General features: G+C 42.5%; 1 protein-coding gene across 8 annotated transcripts in view; it reads right to left on the bottom strand.

Moving 5' to 3' along the window:
- Positions 1 to 15,014: 15,014 nt before the first annotated feature.
- PTPRM (protein tyrosine phosphatase receptor type M) overlaps positions 15,015 to 21,483 on the bottom strand; it is an 823,739-nt gene continuing 817,270 nt past the window's right edge. For all 8 annotated transcript variants that reach the window (XM_077135947.1, XM_077135946.1, XM_077135945.1 and 5 more), the window contains one exon: positions 15,015 to 15,744. In XM_077135947.1, the coding sequence (XP_076992062.1) occupies positions 15,691 to 15,744 (54 nt within the window). In that variant the 3' untranslated portion in view covers positions 15,015 to 15,690. The remainder of the gene's footprint in view (positions 15,745 to 21,483) is intronic.

Raw genomic sequence — 21,483 nt, 5'->3', positions numbered from 1 at the left:
ATAAAAAGTAAAATTGAAGCCATTTTATCAAGGTCAGTGTAACCTCTCTGTGAAAAGGAATTAATCAATTTTGTAAATATATTTTCTCCTTGGCCATGTTAAATTTAAGGGGTCTTAGTACTGGGGGAACTTATATATTAGATTGGGGATTTTAATTAAATATCTGAAAGTATCGTGTTAAGTTTGTAATCTAGATTTTTATGTAGAAATTTAGGCAAAGTTGATTGTTTAATATATTCACAATGCTAATTGTCTAATAAATTCTCAAGATAATAAATGGGATATTACATAAATTGCAATTAGTAGACAGTATTCCTCTCTGCATGAATTTGGGGCCAACTGTGGGAGTTAGCTGATGGTGAAGTTAGAGGGTACAGTTCACAACACTGCGTTCACTTGTGACACCAGCTGCAAGTTCAGAGTTTCCCCAAATTATCCCCCATATTACGTAATTCACTGTAAAGACTCACTGAACACACGGAGAGCTAATATATTTATGGTTATGATTTATTATAGGAAAGGGATACAGATTACCATCAGCCAAGGGAGAAGAGCACGGGGCAGAGTCCTGGGAAGTGCTAACTGTGGAGCTTCCTTGTCCTTTCCCTGTGAAGTCATGAACACATTACTTTCCTGGCAATAACATGTTATGGCACACATGGAGTATTGCATAATATGTTTATTCTGTATGAGTCCAAAATCATGATTTATCATTATATTTATTTCTTTGCCTTTTTGATCCTATAGAAATTAAAATTTAGAGTTTCAGGAGGTAAGATGGCTGCATAAGGAAGTGTGGAATTTAGTTAGTTCTCTAGAGCCACTAGTAAATAGCCAGGAACCAACTGGAAAAACTGTTTGGGAGACATCCATGACTGAACACACATTGCACATCTCTTGGTAATGGGTGGAAGGGATGTGATCATAGCACAGAAATGTAAGTAAAGCCCCCAAACTCCAGAGGCTGGAGACCCTCCATCACTCTTTTTTTTTTTTTACATGGGCAGGTACTGGGAATTGAACCTGGGTCCTCTGGCATGGCAGGCAAACATTCTTGCCTGCTGAGCCACCGTGGCCCGCCCCCTCCATCACTCTTATAACAGGTTGCTGGAGACACTTTTTATGGGGGAAAAGAAGCCCTCTCTACTAAGAACAAGGGAAGGTATCCCAACCAAGCTCCAATTGCAGTTTTAATGAGCAAATTTGGACTTCTGGATATAAGCTCCAAGAACAGATAAACCCAGAAAAAGCAGGAAAGTAACCCTGGAAGAGAGGAGATGGAGCTGATGAATAACAAACAAAAACAGAGGTAACCAAGCTCAAAATACTGGAAAAAGGCTGTGCTCCAAGATAAAGGGCCATAAAGCCAGGTACCAACTACAGTTCTGGACTGGCAAACCTTGGGAGCTCTGAAAAGGGATTTTCTTTTCTTTTTATTTTTTTCTCTCTATTTTTTCCTTTGAAAAAAGTATTCTAAGTAGCTTATTAGCAAAAGCCTCAGGCATTTCCAATTGTCTTTGCTGACCCAGGCAAGGGTGTGATTAAGACAGGTCTGAAGGATAAAATGATAAATCAAGTGAAGGGGATATTTCCTAAAGGGCTTATCTTCTCCAAAAAAAGAAGGGAGTGGGGCCCAGCTCAAGCGGTAGCGATCCTTCAGAGAATTCAGACTCCAGGGGCTGGGAACTAGAAACAGCTTGAGGTTGTCTTCCATCTCAGCCTCTGTCTCAACCATGCCCCTGGCAGGCTGAGAATTAACGGCTTCACACCACTTTACACCAATAGGGAGCTGTGAACTGACAAGTGCTACCTGCTAGGCAGGATAGGAAAAGCACAAGTTTAGAGGTGCCACAAGAAAGTTAGACAACCTACTGGGTCTCATCCTCAGGGAAAATTGATACAGTTTACATGCTCCTCCCGAAGCCTAGGTCTGCCTTGTCTGGAAAAATCTGATTGGAGTCTACCACATCTGGAGAAAACCTCTTTAAAAAAGGTTCCTTATAGGCAGAGCAAGAACTAGAAAAGCAAGAGCTGAAAAATTATGACCAGTTACACAGAAGCTATGTTAATGGGCTAGAATAAGTTGAACTGAATGCCAAAGGACAAATAAGAAACAAAGGCAATCAATAAGAAAACCCTAGGTAAAAGAGTGAAAATGACCCACAGAATAAACTAATCAAGGAAATCAGATGCCTAGATACCAGAAAATAATTACAAGTCATACCAAGAAAAATGAAGTTATGGCCAGTCAACAGAGCAAACTAACACTGAGAAGGAGACACAACTAATTAACGTTCAAGCAAACATGCTAAATCAATTAAAAAATCAAATCAATGAGTTGAGGGGAGCTATGGCAAAAGATGTGAAGGATATAAAGAAATCATGGGTGAACATAAAAAATAACTTGAAAACTTGAAAAAACAAATGGCAGCACTTATGGGAATGAAAGGCACATTAGAGGAGATGAAAAACACAATGGAAGCCTACAACAGCAGATTTAAAGAGGCAGAAGAAGGGATTGGTGAACAAGAGGGCAGGACATAGAAAATCCTACAAATGGAAGAGCACATAAGGAAAAGAATGGAAAAATATGAGCAGGTCTCAGGGAATTGAATGCCAACATGAAGTACACAAATATACATGTTTTGGGTGTCTCAGAAAGAGAAGAGATGGGAAAAGGGACAGAATGAATAATGGAGGAAACAATGACTGAAAATTTCCTAACTCTTATGAAAGACATAAAATGACAAATCAAAGGACAGTGTACCCTAAACAATTCAAATAGAGACACTGCAAGACACTTACTAATCAGATTGTCAAATGCCAATGACAAAGAGAGAACTCTGAAGGCACCAAGAGAAAAGTGATTCATCTTATTGGGAAGCGTCATAAGACTATGTGTGGATTTCTCAGCAGAAACCATGGAGGTGAGAAGTCAGTAGTATGATATGGCAAAGATACTGAAAAAGAAAAACTGCCAACCAAGAATTCAATACTTGGCAAAACTGACCTTCAGAAATGAGGGAGGGTTTAAAATATTTTCAGACAAGCAGACACTAAGAGAGTTTGTGAACAGGAGACTTGTTCCACAAGAAATACTAAAGGCAGCATTACAGGCAGATAGGAAAGGACAGGAGAGAGAGGTCTGGAGAAGAGTGTAGAAATGAAGACTATCAGTAGGGGTAAAAACAGAGAAAAATGAAATATATCAGAATAAAGTCATGATGCATGCAACAATGTGGATAAACCTTGAGGACATTATGTTGAGTGAAATCAGCCTGAAACAAAATGACAAATACTGCATGATATCACTAATATGAGCTAGCATTAATGAGTGAACTTTCAGAGTTAAAGTTGAGAACACAGGTTGTCAGGAGATACAAATAGAGTAGAGAGATTGGGCATTGGATGCGGAAGGAGTACAGAATGTTCAACAGGATTAGCTGTAAGATCCAGAAATGGACAGCACAGTACTATCTGATGGTAGAACGATAGTGTAAGTACACTGAACATAACTAAGTGTGAGTATGATTGAAAGAGGAAAGCTAAGGACATGCACGACACCAAAAGGAAAGATAGAAGATAAAGCCTGGGACCGTATAATTTAGCAAAACATAGAGTGGATAACAATAGTGATTAAATGTACAAATATAAGTATAGTTTTACATAAGGGGGAACAAATGAATGTCAACAGTGCAAGGTGTTGGAAATGGGATGGGATGGTGTGCCAGTTTGAAAGGATTATATACCGTAGAAAGACAATGTTTTAATCTTGATCTATCTTATAGAAGCAGCCATTTATTTTAATCCCTATTCAGCACTGTAGTTTGGAAACTTGGTTAAATTATCTCCACAGAGATGTGACCCACCCAACTGTGGGTATTAACTTTTTTTCTTTTTATTTTTTTAGTTTTAGGTATTAACTTTTGATTAGAGGGAGATGTGACTCTACCCATTCCAGGTGGGTCTTGATTAGTTTACTGGAATCTTTTAAAAGAGGAAGCATGTTGGAGAAAGTTTGAGAGCCGCAAGAACCATGAGAGTCCACGCAGCCAGAGACTTTTAGAGATGAAGAAGGAAAATGCTCCCAGGGGTGCTTCATGAAACAAGCCTGGAGAGAAAACTAGCAGATGTCACCATGTTTGCCATGTTCCTTTCCAGTTGAGAGAGAAACCCTGAACTTCATTGGCCTTTCTTGAGTGAGGTAACTTCTTGTTGGTGCCTTAATATGGACATTTTTATAGACTTCTTTAATTGGGACATTTCCATGGTTTTAGAATTGTAAACTTGCAACTTAATAAATTCCCCCTTTTAAAAGCCATTCTGTTTCTGGTATATTATGTTCTAGCAGCTTGCAAACTAGAACAGATGGCAAATGGAAAAATACTATTAATGCAAACTAGGATCTATAGTCGACAGTAATGTTGTAATATGCGTCCGTTAAATGTAACAAAGGAAATCTATCAAGGCTAAAGGTCAATAAGAGGGGGTATAAGGGAGGGGTATGTGATTCTTGGAGTGGTTGTTGTTTCTCCTTTTTATTTTATTTTTTATTCTTCATTTTCCCTTCTTCTTCTTTCTTTGAGGAAGAAATGGAAATGTTCTCATACAGATTGTGGTGGTAAATGCGTAACTATGTGATTATATCAGGAGCCTTTGATTTTCTACTTAAGATGAATTTATGGTGTGTGAATAAAACTGTTTAAAAATAAAAGAAAGGTACAAGTGCTGGAGAAAATGTGGAGAGAGAGAGAGATGGACCTATTCATTGTTGGTAGGGAGGTAGAAGGGTGCAGCCATGAGGGCAATGTCGTGGTTCCAAAGTAATCTAAATATAGGGCTGCCATATGATCCTGCAGTCCTATTATTGGTATAAGAATTGAAAGAGGTGACAGGTGTATACATACAATGGAATACTGAGCAGCTGCAAGAAAGAATGAAGTTGTGAGGCATGCAACTAGGTGAATGAAACTTGAGGGCAGTATGTTGAGTGAAATACGCCAGAAATGAAAAGACAGGTAGTATAATGCCTCACTAATATGGACTAACTATAAAGTGCTAACTGAGAGTTGAATTCAAGAGCATAGGTTATCAGGGGAAGGCTTATGGTAAAGTTCCCTAGACTTAAGCTTTAACAGTGGTCACATCTATTCCTGAGTTGTAACTGTTATTTCTAAACTCAGAAATGCTGAGCTCTTTGTGTATAATCTGCATGTTCCCTGGAACTTTGGGTACCTGTGTGACACCTGAGGCTCAGAGCTAGGGCTCTGCAGCTATGAAAGCTCAGCATTACCTCCTATAGCAACTGTTATAAACACTGAAAAAGTGAGAAGACTCCAATTACAGATATGAATGACAATGATCTGGTTAGGACTAAGGTAAAGCAGATTAAAGGGTAAAGGATGATATTGACTGTGTTTGAAAACTTCAACTTATGTGTGAGACCAAATGAAGACACATTTATTTGGTACAAAATTTATATTTTCTGTAGCATACTAGCTAATTTAATTTGCACAGTCAGTTTATTCAAACATGGAACCTTGAATAGAAAGTGAACTCGGTTTGAAGAGGAGAGTGTGATGTCCCAATACATCCTAGAGCAATCTGGGCAAAAGATAAAAAGTATTTGCAAAGTTCCCTGGATGAACTGGGGAAAATGTGGAAATGTCAAACATACCCATCTGGGGAAGACCTGATATTCTGGCAAGTACTGGGGACTACCAATTTAATAGGCCAGGCCCTCAATCTTGGGGATTGCCCTCATAAAACTTATTCCTGCAAAGGAGAAGCTAAGACTATTTATAATTATGCCTAAGAGTCACTCCCAGAGAAACTCTTTTGTTGCTCAGATGTAGTCTCTCTCTCTAAGCCAATTCCTTATGTAAACTCAACGCCCTCCCTGTATGTGGGCCATGACTTCCACGTGTGTAAATCTCCCTGGCAATGTGAGACTTAACTCCTGGAGGTCAGCCTGTTCCTAGCATCATGGGATTGAGAAAACCTTCTTGACAAAAGGGGGAAGAGAAATGAAACAAAATAAAGTTTCAGTGGCTGAGAGATTTCAAAGAGAGTCAAGAGGTCATTCTGGAGGTTATTCCTATGCATTATATAGATATTCCTTTCAATTTTTGGTGTACTGGAGTAGCTAGAGGGAAATGCCTGAAACTGTTGAATCAAGTAGCTTTCATTCTTGAAGATGATTGTATAACTATATAGCTTTTACAGTGTGACCATGTGATTATGAAAACCTTGTGCCTGATACTACCTTTATCCAGTGTATGGGAAGATGAGTAAGGAACGAAAGACAAAAAAATAAATTAATAACAGGGGGAGAGAAGGTATAGGAAGTTTTTGTGATTCTTTTCTATTTTTTTGCAGGGCCAGGTACCAGGAATTGAACTGGGTCTCTGGCATGGCAGGCAAGAATTCTGCCACTGAGTCACTGTCACATCACCTTGGGTATTCTTTTAAAATTTTATTTTTATTTTTTTTGTGTAATGAAAATATTCAAAAAGTGATTTTGATGATGAATGCACAACTATATTATGACACTATGACTCATTTGTGTACTTTGGACGATTATATGGTGTGTGAACATAACTCAATAAAATCATATCTTTAAAAAATTGATTATAGATATAATGATCTATTCTGAACTATAAGTTTGACTCAATTGGTTGATATATCTATCTTTGTGCCAGTTCCATGCTATTTTGACTGCTGTAGCTTTGTAATATGCTTTAAGGGAAGGAAATGTGCATCCTCCAACTTCATTTTTCTTTATCAAGGTATTTATATCAAGGTATTTATTCAAATAAATTTGATAATTGGCTTTTCAAAAAAAATAGTTTCACATCAAAATCATTATTTGTGCCATCATCTTTACCAGAGCTCCTTGTTTCTTCATGTGGCTTCAGTCATTTGTCTAGTGTACTTTACTTTCAACCTGAAGAACTCCTTTTAGCTTCTTTTAATAGGGCCGGTTGTGGTGATGAAGACTCTCAGCTTTTGTTTATTTGAGACTGCCTTAATTCCTCCCTCATTCGTGAAAGACAGTTTTGCTAGGTACAGAATTCTTGTTTGGCAATTTTTTGCTGTCAGCACTTTAAATATGTCTTCCCTGCCTTTTTGCCTCCTTGGTTTCCAATGAGAAATTGGCACTTAATCTTCTTGAGACTCTTTTGTAGGTGACATATCACTTCTCTCTTGTGAATTTCACTCTCTATTTTTTGGCATTAGATAATTTGATTATAATGTAGCACAGTGGTCTACTTGGGCTTATCCTGCTTGGATTTCCTTTATCATCCTGGATTTGTAATTCATGTCTTCCATTAAATTTGGGATGCTCTCAGCCATTATTTCTTGGAATTTTCTCTTTCTTCTTCCCCTAGGACACCACAGCATGTATATCGGTACACTTGATGGTGTCCTACATGTTCTTTAGGTTCCGTTCACTTTTCATCATTATTTCCTCTTTCTGCTCCACAGACTGGAATGATTTCAGTTGTCCTATCTTCAGGTTTAATGATTCTTTCTTTGCAAGTTCCAATCACTGTTGCACCCTTGTAGGGAGTTTTAAATTTTTCTTACTGTAGTCTTCAGCTCTGGTAGGCTCCTTTTCATGATTTCCATCAGTTTATTGATACTCTCTTTGTGTTCATCTATTGTTTCCTTTAATTCTTTGTCCATGTTTTCCTTTAGCTTTTTGAGCCTATTTGGGACCATTTTTAAAAAGTCTTTGTTTGGAATGTCCCAGGTCTGGCCCTCCTCATTGATGGTTTCTAATGCCAAAATCTTTCCCTTTGCCTGGGACATCAATTCCTATTTCTTTGTATGCTTCATAATGTTTTGTTAAACCTGGGCATTTTGATATTTTAGTATGCTGTCGCTGGAATTTAGACTCTGAGGTGATGGTTCCTTAAGCTTCTATCCAGGTAGTGTTATGACAGAAACTTTCTTAAATGCCAGGAATTAGCCACAAACACAAGGAAGAAGAAGGAGGAAGAGGAGGAGGAGGAGGAGAGGAGGAGGGGAAATAAGACACCTTTCTCAGTCTTTGCATATTGATCTGCTCTCCTTCAGGGCATATCCATACAATGAGTTTAGAGAATAGCTACTGGCCAAGTATAGGAGCCTCCCTGATCTATTATGCACATGTTTCTTGTCTTGGGGTATGCGTGTGGTCCTAGGAATTTCCTGTTTTCATGGATATGAATGTCCCCTCTTCCCTAGGAAAGAGTTTGCTCATGGTGCTGGGCACTGCACTGTATGCCCTACAGACAGCAATCCCTTGTCCCAGGCAGCCACGACTTGACTGTCCTCCGACAGCATCCTATAGGATTGCTGGGCAAGTCACCCTCTACATGCAGGGCAGGTTCTGGATGATGAGTCCCTCAGGCCACCACTAGACAGACTGGGCCAGACACACATGCTTCCTGCTCTAATGGGAACCAGGACCAGGGATCCTCACTGGGAACATGGGCTAGCTCTGCGCTGAGTCAGTGAGAGGATGGAGAAGCTGCCACCAGGGAGACATGAGATCCTACACTTTTGGGTGGCCTTTTCCTTGACTTGGTTCTCACCCTGTTGTTCCTCTAGTCCTTTAACCATTTTCTGGAGCTTTGAGAAAGATGTTTCTGGCTAGTTGTTCAAAGCTTCTGAGGGTGGGGGAAGGCAGAGCCTTAAAACAGGTTATACCACCATCCTGATCTATGAGCCTATTTTCAGAATCACTGCAGCAACCCAGAATCACAGAGCTGGAGATGAAGTCAGGGTTTATGTTGTGAATGTGGAGCACAATAGACCATGCAGATGTTGCTCCCACACTTCAGACTTCCTTTTAAAGAGTGTGCGTCATGCAGAGCTGAGACACTATATCACCGGAGTCATTTAAATGCCATTAGCTGGAATAAAAACAGAGTGAAAACAACATGTTGTCTGCTAATTGCCTGCATTTTAACTTCTGCTCCTTCAGACCCTCTATGCTTCTTTCTGCACTTTTCTCTCTATTGGGACCGTTTCCAATATCTGATGCTTCTTTTTCCTTTTTTAAATCCTAGGTGACTTTGTGTTGATAGTATATTCTCAAGTATGAGCCATTATTTTTTTCTGGATGTTTCAGAGTTTTTTAAAGACCCAGGACACATTCTCCAAGTATAATGACTTGCTTGCGCATATGAAGGAGCAGAGCATCTTGTTTACTTGTGGAGTCTCACCCTCATTTTTTCCTTCTACCAGTATTTAACGAATATGATGTGGCAGGAATGGTGTTAGGCTCTGGCGATACTGTACTGAACAAATCACAGTTCCTGCCCTCATGGAGCTTCCAGTCTGTTGGGTGACACAGACACTGAAAATGTACCTACAGGTGGACAAAGCACGACAGAGAGGAATTGAAAGGGGGCTAAGAGAGAGGCTAATGTAGCCTGGAGGGTGGGGAAGGCTTCCTGAATGAGGCAAGATAACATTTTGAGTTGCATTTTGCTTCCAGTACTTCGTTTTCCTTTCTGACTGCAAGCAGGAATTGTGGCTCTCTACTTCCTGGCCTGTGGGGATGTTGGGAGGTGGGGACGAAGTAGAAGGTGCCTGTGTGAGCCTTGCCCTGAGGTGCCTGGTGATGACGTCTTCAACGGCAGGTGGCCTGGGTGCAGCAGCAGGCGTCAGACATGACATCTCAGGACTGGGAAGGAGAGCAAGCTGTGTGGACTCTGGGGGAGAGGGGAGATGTTTTCCAGTAGGTAGTTGAAATTCAAGGAGGTGGCACTCCCCCGCAGGGATGGTAAGGGGGTGCCCAGAATAGGACCGTAGAGAGCCAATGCCAGCCTGACCCAAATGTCCTGTGGTTCAGGGAGGTCAAGGGGCAGCAGAGCAGCAGACCTGCAAGGCCACATGACTGGACACGGGTCTCCTGGCTACAATGGATGCAGTCTGATGAATGGTGGGCGCCCTATCTGCATAAGACAGTGGGGTTTTGTCCATTTTGGGGGGTGGGGTAGAGAAAAAAGTGTCAAGAAAGATTGAAATGTGATTTCTCTCCAGCCTGGCATGATAGGGCTGGAGTTGGATATCAGCTGATTTGAAGAAGATAAAAGGATGCTTCTTGAGACCGTTGAGCTGTATTCTGTCACCCTGCTATGTGGAGGAAGAGGTGTTTAAGTTGAAAGCAAAAGATGGGCAAAGGAAGAGGGTAGAGTGCCAGAGTGGAATAGTTCTTATGGCTGAGGGAAGAGCATGAGTATGTGTTTTGGGATGAGAAAGGGCTTGGGACATGGCAGGACATGAAAGGCTGTGTGGCCAGAGTCAGGATCCAGGGGACCAGACACTGAGCCAGGGCTTTGTCTCAGAGGCATTGGGGAGACAGAGAAGGGTTAGGTGGGCTGGGGCTGGGGTGGGGTGGGGGGACGGGATCACATTTGGCTTTTTGTAAAATCACACTGGTTAGGATGGGAGAATGGATTGGAAGGGGCCATGGCTCTCTGGATGCCATGGTAAAGACCACAAGGCTTTGGAAGTGTCTTTTTAGTGGGGATAGAGAAAAGAGAATGGATGTAAAAGAGAAGTAGAAGTAGACTGAAAACGCCCAGGTCCTCAGATTAAGCAACTGGGTGAATGGAGTGTCATATCCAAGGGCCGTGAAAAGGATGTCCCAGGGAGAAAAAGAAAACAATCCCTCCCACTCCAACCCTGATGAGGTCCTAAGTTCTGGGGCTGTAGAGCGGGCTCGGCATTTGAAGAAGGGAAATTTTTATGGATTTTCTGAATTTGGTGAAAAGTGGCTGAAGATGGGTGTGGATTAAGATACATTTATAAGTATGAAGCTGGTGTTTTTTTTTTCATTCCTGTGAGGTAGAAAATGAAGCCATTATTGCAGGGTAGGTAGCTTGAGAGTGGCAAAGACTTGGGTTAATTGCTTTGGAAACTGCAAATGGAAAAATGGATACCATGAATTTATAGCGACCACAATATGCCCATTTGTGTAATTTATTTTCTCTATCAGCTCTCAGCAGCTTGGATGTATTAAAAAAAGCAGATAAATGGTTTCTCCATTTCTTTATTTTTAAAGTGGGTTTCTTATAGGCAGGACATAGGTCTTGCTTTCTTATACAATCTTGGACTTTTAATTGGAGTGTTGAGCCTATTTACATCTTAATGTGATTATTGATATAGTTGAATTTAAATTTACCCACTTGCTATTTGTTTGCAATTTGTCCCATCTGTTCTTCAATTTTCCCTCTTTTTCTATCTTCTTTTGGATTAATTGAGTCTTTTTTATGATTCCATTTTATCTCCTTTGTTGGCTTGGCAGCCATAACTCTTGGTTGTGTTATTTTAGTGGTTGCTTTAAGATTGATAGTTTACATCTTTAACTTATCACTGTCTGACTTCAAATGATATTCCACTGCTTCACATATAGTATAAGAATCTTGTAATAGTACACTTCCATTTCTCCCCTTCCTGCTTTTAGATTATTGCTGTCATGCACTTTTCCTAAACATATGCTATAAATCCAACATTATATTGTTATTCTTTTTTATTTGAACAGTCAATTATCATTTAAGATATTTCAAGAACAAGAAAAAAGTATTTTATATTTACCCACATAGTTACTCTTTACAGGGCTCTTCCTTTCTTTGAGTAGATGCAGATTTCAGCCTGATAAAATTTCCTTTATTTTTGTAGTGGGGGTCTTCTGGGGATGAATTCTTTCTGAATGTCATAAAATGCCTTTATTTTACCCTTATTTTTTTGGTATATAGTTCTATTTTAGTTCATTCAATATTTTAAACTGGTGCATCACTAACTTCTGGCTTGCATTGTGTCCACAAAAATGTTGGCTGTAATTCTTATCATTGTAATTCTTATCTGCACATAATAGGTTTTTTTTTTTTTTGTAGTTCTTTTTGTGGTTTCCCTTTGCCATTTGTTTTAAGCAATTTTATTGTGATGTTTTTTTGGTATAGTTTTCTTCATGTTTCTTGTGCTTTGAGTTTATTTAGCTTTGTGTGCCTGTGGGTTTATAATTTCTATTAATATTGGAAAACATGGGCTATTATACCTCTCAATTTTTTTCTGTCCTCCTCTCCCCACTTTGGGCACAGGGACTCTAATTACACACATATTGCACCACTTGAAGTTGAACTACCATTCACTTCTACTCTGTTCATTTACTTTTTATCTTTTTCTCTGTTTCATTTTTGATAACTCACACTGATGTTTTCAAGTTCACAAATCTTTTCTTTGGAGAAGACCAGTCTGCTATTTACCCCATCTGGTATATTTTTCATCTCAGACATTGTCGTTTTCATCTATTGAAGTTCTATTTGGGTGTATAGATTGTCAAAAACTGCTGTCAAAACCTATATCCCTTGTAATAACAGTTTCTGACCCATCTGCACATACTGCAGTAACTTAGTCCAGTTCAATCCTGACTCTAACTACCCAGAATCAGGCCATGGTCCACAGGTGAAGGGTGGTCCTCTACAAGATGGCCCTTCAGCAGAAGGACACACGTACAGGGGCCCAGGTTACAAACACTTCTGACCAATTGGCTACAAATTCACGGGTTCCCACCACCCTCTCGGGTTTGATACTTCACAAGACCAACTCACAGAATTCACTCGAAGTACTATACCTGTGATTATAGTTTTAATATAGTAAAAGGATACAAATAAGAAGGCCAAAGAAGAAGATCTTGCATAGGGCAAGAGATCTGGGAGGGTCTCAAATGCAAGCTTCCAGGTCCTCTCTCTACATGGAGTCACCCTCTCAGCAGAGATGCATCTTATCAATTAGGAAGCTCTTTTTGAGCTTTGAGGATCCTTAGTTTATATGGGTTCCATTATGTAGGCATGACTTATAGAATCAATAGATGAACTAAATCAGTACTCTCTCTCCCCTGCCAGAGGTCAGGTTGCTGGGCTGATGTGAAATGGCTCCAAACCCACTTGGTTAGTCCTCCTGGTGTGGCCAGCCCCCACCTTGGTTGTCCCCATCCTGTCATCTCAATAGTGTGTGAATTATGCAGTGTAGCCCTGGTGCCAGTGAAGAACAAATCACTACTATTGCAGGAAATTCCAAAAATTCAGAAGTTGCTTCCCCACCTGGGGACAAAACCCAGCCAAGTTTTCCATGACACTACTTGGGGTCTTTCCTTTCGTGGGAGAGGGCGTCTTTGCTTATTTATTTTTCCTTAACGATGTCTTTGTTTAATATGCTCTTTCCTCCAGCTTCTGATCATACAAATACATTTATAAAATAACTGCTCTGATGTCCTTGCCTACTAATTCTATCATCTGTGTCATATCTGGGTCTGTTTCAATTGATTGCTTTTTTCTCCTCATTATGTGCCATATTGTCCTGGCTTTTTTTTGGCTTTATGCCTGATAATTTTGGATTGGGTGCCAGACATTGTGAATTTTACCTTGTTGGGATGCTGATGTTTTTGTATTCCCGTAAATATTTTTGAGCTTTGCTCTCTGCTGCAGATAAGTTACTTTTAAGGGAATATGATTGCTTCTGTTGTTGATATTAAGTTTTGTTAGGTGGGACCACAGCTGTGTTTAGTCTAGGGATAATTTAGCAACACTACTGAGGCCAATTCATCTGACTATTTTATCCAGTGGGAATAGGAACTATTCTGGCCTTGTGTGAGCTCTGAGAATTGTTGTCTGTAATCCTTTTGGGTGGCTCTTTCTTTGGTCTCAGGTAATTTCCTGCATGCTTATGCTAACCAGTACTTAGCTGAAGATTTGAGGGGACACTTTGCAGCTCTCCAGAGCTCTTTCTCTGTCCAGCTTTCTCTGGGCCTGTGCCCTGAAAACTCCAGCATTCCTGGCCTTCTCTCACTCCCAGCTTTATCCTGCAACAAGGAGACTGCTGAGCTCCACCTGGATTTCCCCTCTCTACACCATGATCTCAAAATTCTTTCCAGGCTGTAAGCTGGGCCAATCGCAGGGGTCACTTCATTTGTTTCTGTTTCTCACGGATCACCATCCTTCACTGCCTGCCATCCACTGCCTTGAAAATGATGTTTTAAAAATACTCCCCTCCCCTCAAGATTTTTTAGTTGTTTCAGTTACAAGAGTAAATCTGATCTTTGTTATTCCAGCTTGTTTGGGATTGGAAGTCCTGGACGAGTTTCTTTAAAGTTGAGCATTTGCAGGCTAAGTATGTTGGAACTATAAAGGGTCCAGGGCACTGAGGGTGATGGAAAACTGTGGTTGAAGCGTTACATTATGGGGATTAGGTTTTACTGGGAAAGAAGCTAAGCCATGTAGGTGTGGTGTGCTCAGAGAATGGGCTGGAGGTCTTCATAAGATCAGAGAAAATGGATGGCAGGAATAAGGCGAAGAGAAAACTTGGGTGGGGGTGACCATCTAACATGGCCAAAGTCTCAGATTAAAATGATGGTGTGATTTCTTCCTTAGGGGACTTTTATGCCCCAGCAGAGCATTGTATGGACTGCGCTAGGGGGCCCTTTCCACGGTGGAGTCCCTCTGGCAGGAACCATCTTGCTCAGCTTTGTGTCCTGCTTAAATGCACCCCGATTCTATAACCCTTTAATAATGGCTTTCTCAGCAATTTCCAGGTTTGAATGAGGCAGGGAAAGGCAAGATATTATTCCCTGGAGACTGAGGTCACACTGAGGAAGGATGTGGTTGCTAGTGATCAGTCATAGCTCTGGGTCAGCCCAGGCCTGCACAGCCAGGTGAGGGTCTCTGTCTGAGAGGGTCTCCTTGGGCTGGCAAGGGGAGTGGAGGGGCAGCTCTCCTACTGACAAAAGCTTTCTCTCAAAATCCCACCTCTCCCTGCTCCAGGCAGATGCACTCTAGGTCGGCCCACTCTCTCGGTGGTCTGGTGCAGCCGGGAGCTGCCCTCTTCCTGCTGCTGGGACACCAGGGACACACCACGGCCACATCACGTGTCATCATTTATTGAGTTGAGAATTCACACAAGTAACATCATACAGCAAATCGTTTCCAGAGCTTAGGAAAAATGATTGTCACTCACTGGGCTTCACAAAAGTTTCTTTTAATGAATAAATAATTTGATGAAATCAAAATATATTTACAATATAAACACATGGAAAAGCTTTGGATCTGCGAATCTGATCGTCAGGTTTTGCATTTTTGACCTGAATCCCTTCCAAGCTTTTCCCTGGGAAACAATACAAATCTGATAGAAACAACAACTCAAACAAGGTATCTTTGTTCGGCACACGCTTATCTGTTAGTCCTGGAAAGCTACAGAAGCTTATGTTATGCAACATGTTAGAATACAAATATGGACTAAAATAATACATTATATAATGCCAGGTAGCATTCTCCATAGACAAAAATGTACACACAGCTGTAACAATAACAAAGGATCACGGGCCACAAAATAATACCCCAAAGGTACAAATTCCTTCATAAGAATATAATTGTGCTCTTCAGTTTCTCAGGCGCCCATGCTACCTGGCCGGGTCTGTGGCCAGGACAGAATTTGGTGCCTGTAGCTCTGTGTGTCCATCTGTCTGGCAGCAGCATTACAGAGGGAGTTGGGCAGTGCAAGCAGTTTATAAACACTTTCTTGGGCTCTTAAAAAGAGCCGATTATGCGAAGCAATATAAGCATATCGAGAAGTCTTCATTGGGTCTCCACAGATACCAGGATGTCCTGGCTCCGTGGGACAGGAGGGCTGTTTGCGGTGTCAGCCGGAATTCAAGTACTCCAGAGCCACCTCATAGCAGAACTTGTACTGGTCCTGGAAAACGGAAGGGGACAATGTCAGCTCCACGAGGCCGAAATGCAGTTGCTTTTAAAGCTGTTAGGCCACATGAAGGTCTCAACTGGACTACAACTGATGAGGAGTTGAATTGGACATGAAAAAGTGGCAGCTCAGAACGACAGATGTCTTCACGCTCAAGGCCTGATGCTCAACGCTCATGAGAATTCCTGGACAGTTCTGCACAACTGGTTAAAACTGTCCCCATACCTACGTTTACCTGCATATTGACAAGCTGAGCTTTGCAGATGGAAAACCAGAAGCCTAAAGGCGCGAGATGATGGCTGGAGAGAATGGCTCCTAAAGACCTTTAGTAAGTTCATGTGGCTCCACTATCAGCCCAGCTTACCTTTGATTTCCAATCAAGAGGATGTTTTCCTTTGGCACCTGTAAGTGCCAAGCATTTGACCTAGCCCTTGATTTTAGAAGTTGATGATCCAAAAGGATGAGGCTGGTGGCCAATGATAGATAACACCCAAGACACCATCAAGTGAGGGCCCCAAGCATAGTGCCCCTGCAGGTGCTGTGGGGTCAGGGTGGGGGAGAGAGCAGGACTTCTTGGAGAGATCTGGAAAGAGGGAGCAATTGGCTGGATGGACAGCACCTTCCCTGGAGGACGGAACTAAAGTGTGGAGCTGGGGTGGGTGATTCCACAGTGGTTTACCTGTTGCCTTGGAAGAATTATTGACAGCATCTTCCCTCAGACCCCAGAGGGCCCAGTTTGGAGGATAAAGCATATGGCCATCCATACTGGGGGCACAACTGGCATTCCAGGTGGAGGTGGCAGGGCAAGGAAAGGCCTAGAGGGGAGAAGCTTTCGATCTTCTAGGGGCCATGACCACAAAAAATTCCTTAGGCAGGCAGGGGGTTCACTCTTTTGGGCCACAGCTTTCCCAGATCCTGTAACTTGTCCTGAGTGAGACGGTGAGGGGAGAGGCCCAGGCCAGGGGGTATGTTCTGTAGCTGTTCACCCACATGCTGATGACAGCTCCATGTCTGTAGCCTCTGAACAAGGGGAGGGACCTGGCCCAGGAAGTGTCCATCTGCCACCTGTCACCCACATCACTGAGAAACACACTCCTAGCATCTGGAGACTCAACACCACTGGTTCCTCATCTATCTCAATGGCCACCACCAATGAGCTATACTATCTATTTTTTCATTAAAAAAATTCCACTATTTTTTAAATATATGCTTTCTAATTAATCATTGAGATTTCCTTTTCTTCACCTGCATTTTGTTCATCTAATGACCCACTAAGCCAACCTATTTATTTGAGGACAAATGTTGGTTTATTCCTCTTTGTATGAAGTCTTGGTTTCTAGTGCAGGACCTGACATATACTTGAGAGTCAAATATTGATTACACCCATAAATGAAGGACAAAACAGGGGTTCAGCATCTGATTCAACTCAATGAACATTCAGCCTAGAGACCAGGGATTTCAGGGTACATGCTCTGTCCTCCAGGAGCTTATAATTTAGAGGTGAAGACAGAGTAAACAGATTACTTCAATATACAGATGTGCTATGAGATTAAAAATCCATAGCAGTATTACCCAATAGGATGGTCAAAATACAAAAAGAAAGACGATGACAAGTGTTGGTGAGCATGTGGAGATACTGGAACCCTCGTACACTGCTGGTGATGTCAAATGGGGAAGCCACTTTGGAAGACCGTCTGCAGTTCCCCAAAAGGATAAACAGAGAGTTACCATGTGAACCAGCAATTCCACTCCTGTGTATATACCCAAGAGAATTGAAAACATGTGTCTAAACAAAAACTCATAAATGAACAGTCATGGTGACATTGTTCATAATAGCCCCAAAGTGGAAACAACCCAAATGTCCATCAATGAATGAATGGATGAATAAAATGTGATATCCATACAATATATACAATAGACTACTATTCGGCCACAAAAAGGGATGAAGTAGTACATGCTACAACATGGATGAACCTTGAAAACATTTTGCAGAATGGAAGAAGCCAGTTAAATAGTCACACATTGTATGATTTCATTTATATGAAATGTCTAGAACAGGTAAATCCATAGAGACAGAAAGCAGACTAGTGGTTTCCAGGGGCTGGGAGATGGGGGTAATGGGGAGTGACTGATAATGGGTACTGGGTTTCTTTTGGGGTGAGAAAAATATTCTAAACTTAGGTCGCGGTGATAGCTGCACAACTCTGTAAATATGCCAAAAACCACTGAATTGTACACTTTAAAAGGATGGATTTTTAGGGTACATGACTTATAACTCAATAAAGCTACCACACACACACAAAAATAGCTGAAATATTGCTCACTCCACGCAATGACTCCTCTTACGTCAATCAAGGTATCAGATGGGGTGGACCCTGGAGAGCTTTCATATGTTAAATTGGAATCCAATTGCTTTTGAAAGCTGGATCTGGTTTCCAAGGAAGGCATCCACAGTGTAACCAGGAGTCTGGGGTCTTACTAACCAGTTCCTTGAGACCTCAGCTTTCTCCCTAAGAAAACATGGGGATCACATCCTATCTAAGGTTCCCTTTCAGCCTTGTCAACCTAAAATTCTATGATTTAAGGACTTGGTTTGTCTTTAAAGCAAGCCTGATGATATATGCAAAAGCCTCTGTTAAATTGTTTCACCTTGCAAATAACAAGTGCTTAACCAGCCTGTAGCTTCTTTCCATCCCATTCCCGTCCCTCTCTCCATACCCATGAGGAAGCACCACTCAGAGCACAGACTTTTTTTCTCCTTTTTTTTTTTGACTCGCACTGGAAAAACGATTACTTTCTCTAGGTAAAGTTAATATTTCTAATTCATATTCTAGGGTCTATTATTTCAGGATTTGATACTTTTATTTTCAAACTATTGATAAGGAAATAAATTATTTGAATTTTGAGATTCTAAAAGTCCTCCTTGTCAGATCCCTGAGCCAGGAAGTGCCCCAAGCATTTCTCTTGTTTTTGTGAATCATGGGAACAACTGATTTTTTTCCCCCCGTTCTTTCAGGGAAACCGAAGCGATTCAATCCCTTATTGCATAACAACGATTTTGCAGAAACCTAATTATGCAATTAATTTCAGTGATGACTAAAGACCCATTAAATGCATTTAGTGGGGAAAAGCGGTTGTTGGAGCTTCCACTTCTTGGTAAGGGGCTGTGCCCAGGAAGTCACAGAAATTGCTCTGTCCCAGGCATGATTAGAATTTTCAAAATGAATTTCCGCTCTCCTACCTCATCCCTTCTAAACTGTCAATCCCCATAGATTCTATGATGACTGGTTTCCGAATCAGGAAAATAAGGGGAATGAGACAGAAAATCACAAATTGCCGTGTCCCCTCCAGCAAGCATCTCTGCAAATGCCTGGAATCTTCCTACATTGGAGACTGATTACACTTGATCACCAGGTACATACGGGCCTGCCTTCTGCACAGTTTCCTCTTTCGGTTCACTTGCTTTGGAACAGTATAATTAAGCCGTATAAGCTACCCCTGTGCCTCAGGGGAAAAAAAGAACATTTGTGCTTTAGTCCCCAGCACTGCCAATTTGGGTGACATGAGCTGCTTTGGGGCATGGAAGATTAGAGAGACAAGAGGGGAGCCTGGGGCTCAGGGAGGGGACTCAGCAGGTGCTGCCCCCCTCTCCACTTTCTGTGCAAAACCAGGACTCTCTCCCCAGACCCCCCTCCCCGCCACCATCCATCACAACCCCCACCAGGCCAAGAGGGAGCCAGCGGAACCCAAAAGGAAGCCTGGACATGAGCTCACGCTTCAAAGGGCTCAGGCTGGCTCGGGGAGGGCACCGGGAGGCAGAGCAGCCACAGCCCTGGGTCTTGGGACACTCACTCGCAGAGCCTCGTAGGCACATGCGGCTGGCATCTAGGAATGCGGAATCCTGACCTCACGCCTGGGCATTGCCAACTGCCGCAGCCCAAGGTCTCAGGGTGGATCAAAAGAGTGCAATGGACACCGTTTCCTGGTGCCAGGCCTCCCTTCCTGTGGCAACTGCTTTTTTGAAAGTAAGACAAGTTTCACAATTTCGGCTGGATCCTGCAGGGAGAGATGCTTCAATCTGAAGGAACTGGCAGGAGGTGTCATGGACCCTACTAGACCGCCACAAGAGCCCTTGGGACAGGTCACACCAGGTGTATGGACCTCTGCGTTCAGACGGCTGCACTTCTCCAACCCTGCATGTAATGGCTTATTACTTGCATGGATATCTAAAAAGTATTGTAGAATTTTCTTCATTCAAAGTCCCGGGCATTGATGCCTGGCCAATTCTCTCTTTGAGTGCTGCCTGCTTATAGCCCAGGGCTTCTAAGGCCAGATGGAGCAGAGCTCTGCTTTCCCCAGGTGAGGGTCAGTGTGCATGGATTTGGGCTTGGCTGCAGAGCAGAGACAGGTAGGCACGGGCAGGTACTAGGTGGCATCTTCCAGAAGTTGGAGCTCTGTGCTCCATGGGCACTGCAGGCCTAGCCCTGGGGAGGTCCTGGGGGGTGGCATTCACAGAGAATTTCTCAAAACCCTTCTGTGGGAGCACAGGAAGACTGCCATAGGGCTGTTCAAGGTGCCATGGGTGTGAGGGCTCCAGGGGTCCCACGGGGGGGGGGGCAAGTTCTAGGGAAGCAGAATGCAGCTGGCATCAGCAGGGACAGGACACAGAGCCAGACCTGAGCTCGCTCCCTGGTTCCCCACCTGGCTGCCACACTGCCCACCGTCATGTACACACATGCACTCACATACACATGCATGCCCCAACACACACACACCCACTAACACACACACATACCCACAAACATGCACACATGCACACCCACCAACACAAAGACCAACACACATGCAGATACGCGCATGCCCACCCACCAATATGCACACACACACACACACTCCCACCACACACACACACACACTCTAACACACACATAGAGCCTTCCAAATAGCCTGTAAATTTTACAAGTAGAGCTATAGAGAGATTGGTTTATAAGTGTGAGTTAGTTGATTGTATTTTCTGCACAAGGGGGAGAATCACAGGCCCACACAACATGCCAATTTTGTAGAGGACGACATCACAGAGTATATTATTTTCTGTATCCTCAAGGGAAAATTAAGGCAGACTCTGGATGCCCAGTTCTAAATTACAGAAGGGGAGAACCTCAACACCATGCAATGTCTATGGTCTATCTGCAGTAAATAGGGGATGGAGAGGGAGGGCAAGAAAGCTTTTCACATATCAGAAGCTTGCCTTACTTAAAGCAGCGAATGGCCTTGTGAATCCCTGGGAGCACTTCCTCCACCCTGGCTGCACGGCAGGCTCACCTGGCTTGGGCTTGGGCATGGCCTGGGTACCATGGGTTTTTAAAGATCTCCAGGTGACTCTAATGGGCTACAGGGTTGAGAGCCCTTCTAGGTTAGAGACTGAGTTTCTCAGCCCTGGCTGCACTTTAGAAGCCCCTGGGGGGCCTTTACCAGCCTGATATGTAAGCCTGCCCTGGATCAATGAACTCAGAATCTTGGGGAGAGGAGTGGCGGGTTTTCACATCTCTTTTTAAGCTCCCAAGTGACTTCAATGTGCAGCCAGGTTTGAGAACCACTGAGGCAAGACAGCGTCCTAAGTTTACAAGTGGTGTAGGTATTGACAGGGAGCAGGCGCTCTCAAGAGACATTTCCCGAAATTAAGCTTGTAAAGTACTTACTGGATTCCACTCCCTTTACTCTTCCCCATACACT

This window comes from Tamandua tetradactyla, chromosome 18, assembly GCF_023851605.1.
Source record: "Tamandua tetradactyla isolate mTamTet1 chromosome 18, mTamTet1.pri, whole genome shotgun sequence".
NCBI lineage: Eukaryota > Metazoa > Chordata > Mammalia > Pilosa > Myrmecophagidae > Tamandua > Tamandua tetradactyla.
This window is presented reverse-complemented; position numbering and strand designations above follow the sequence as displayed.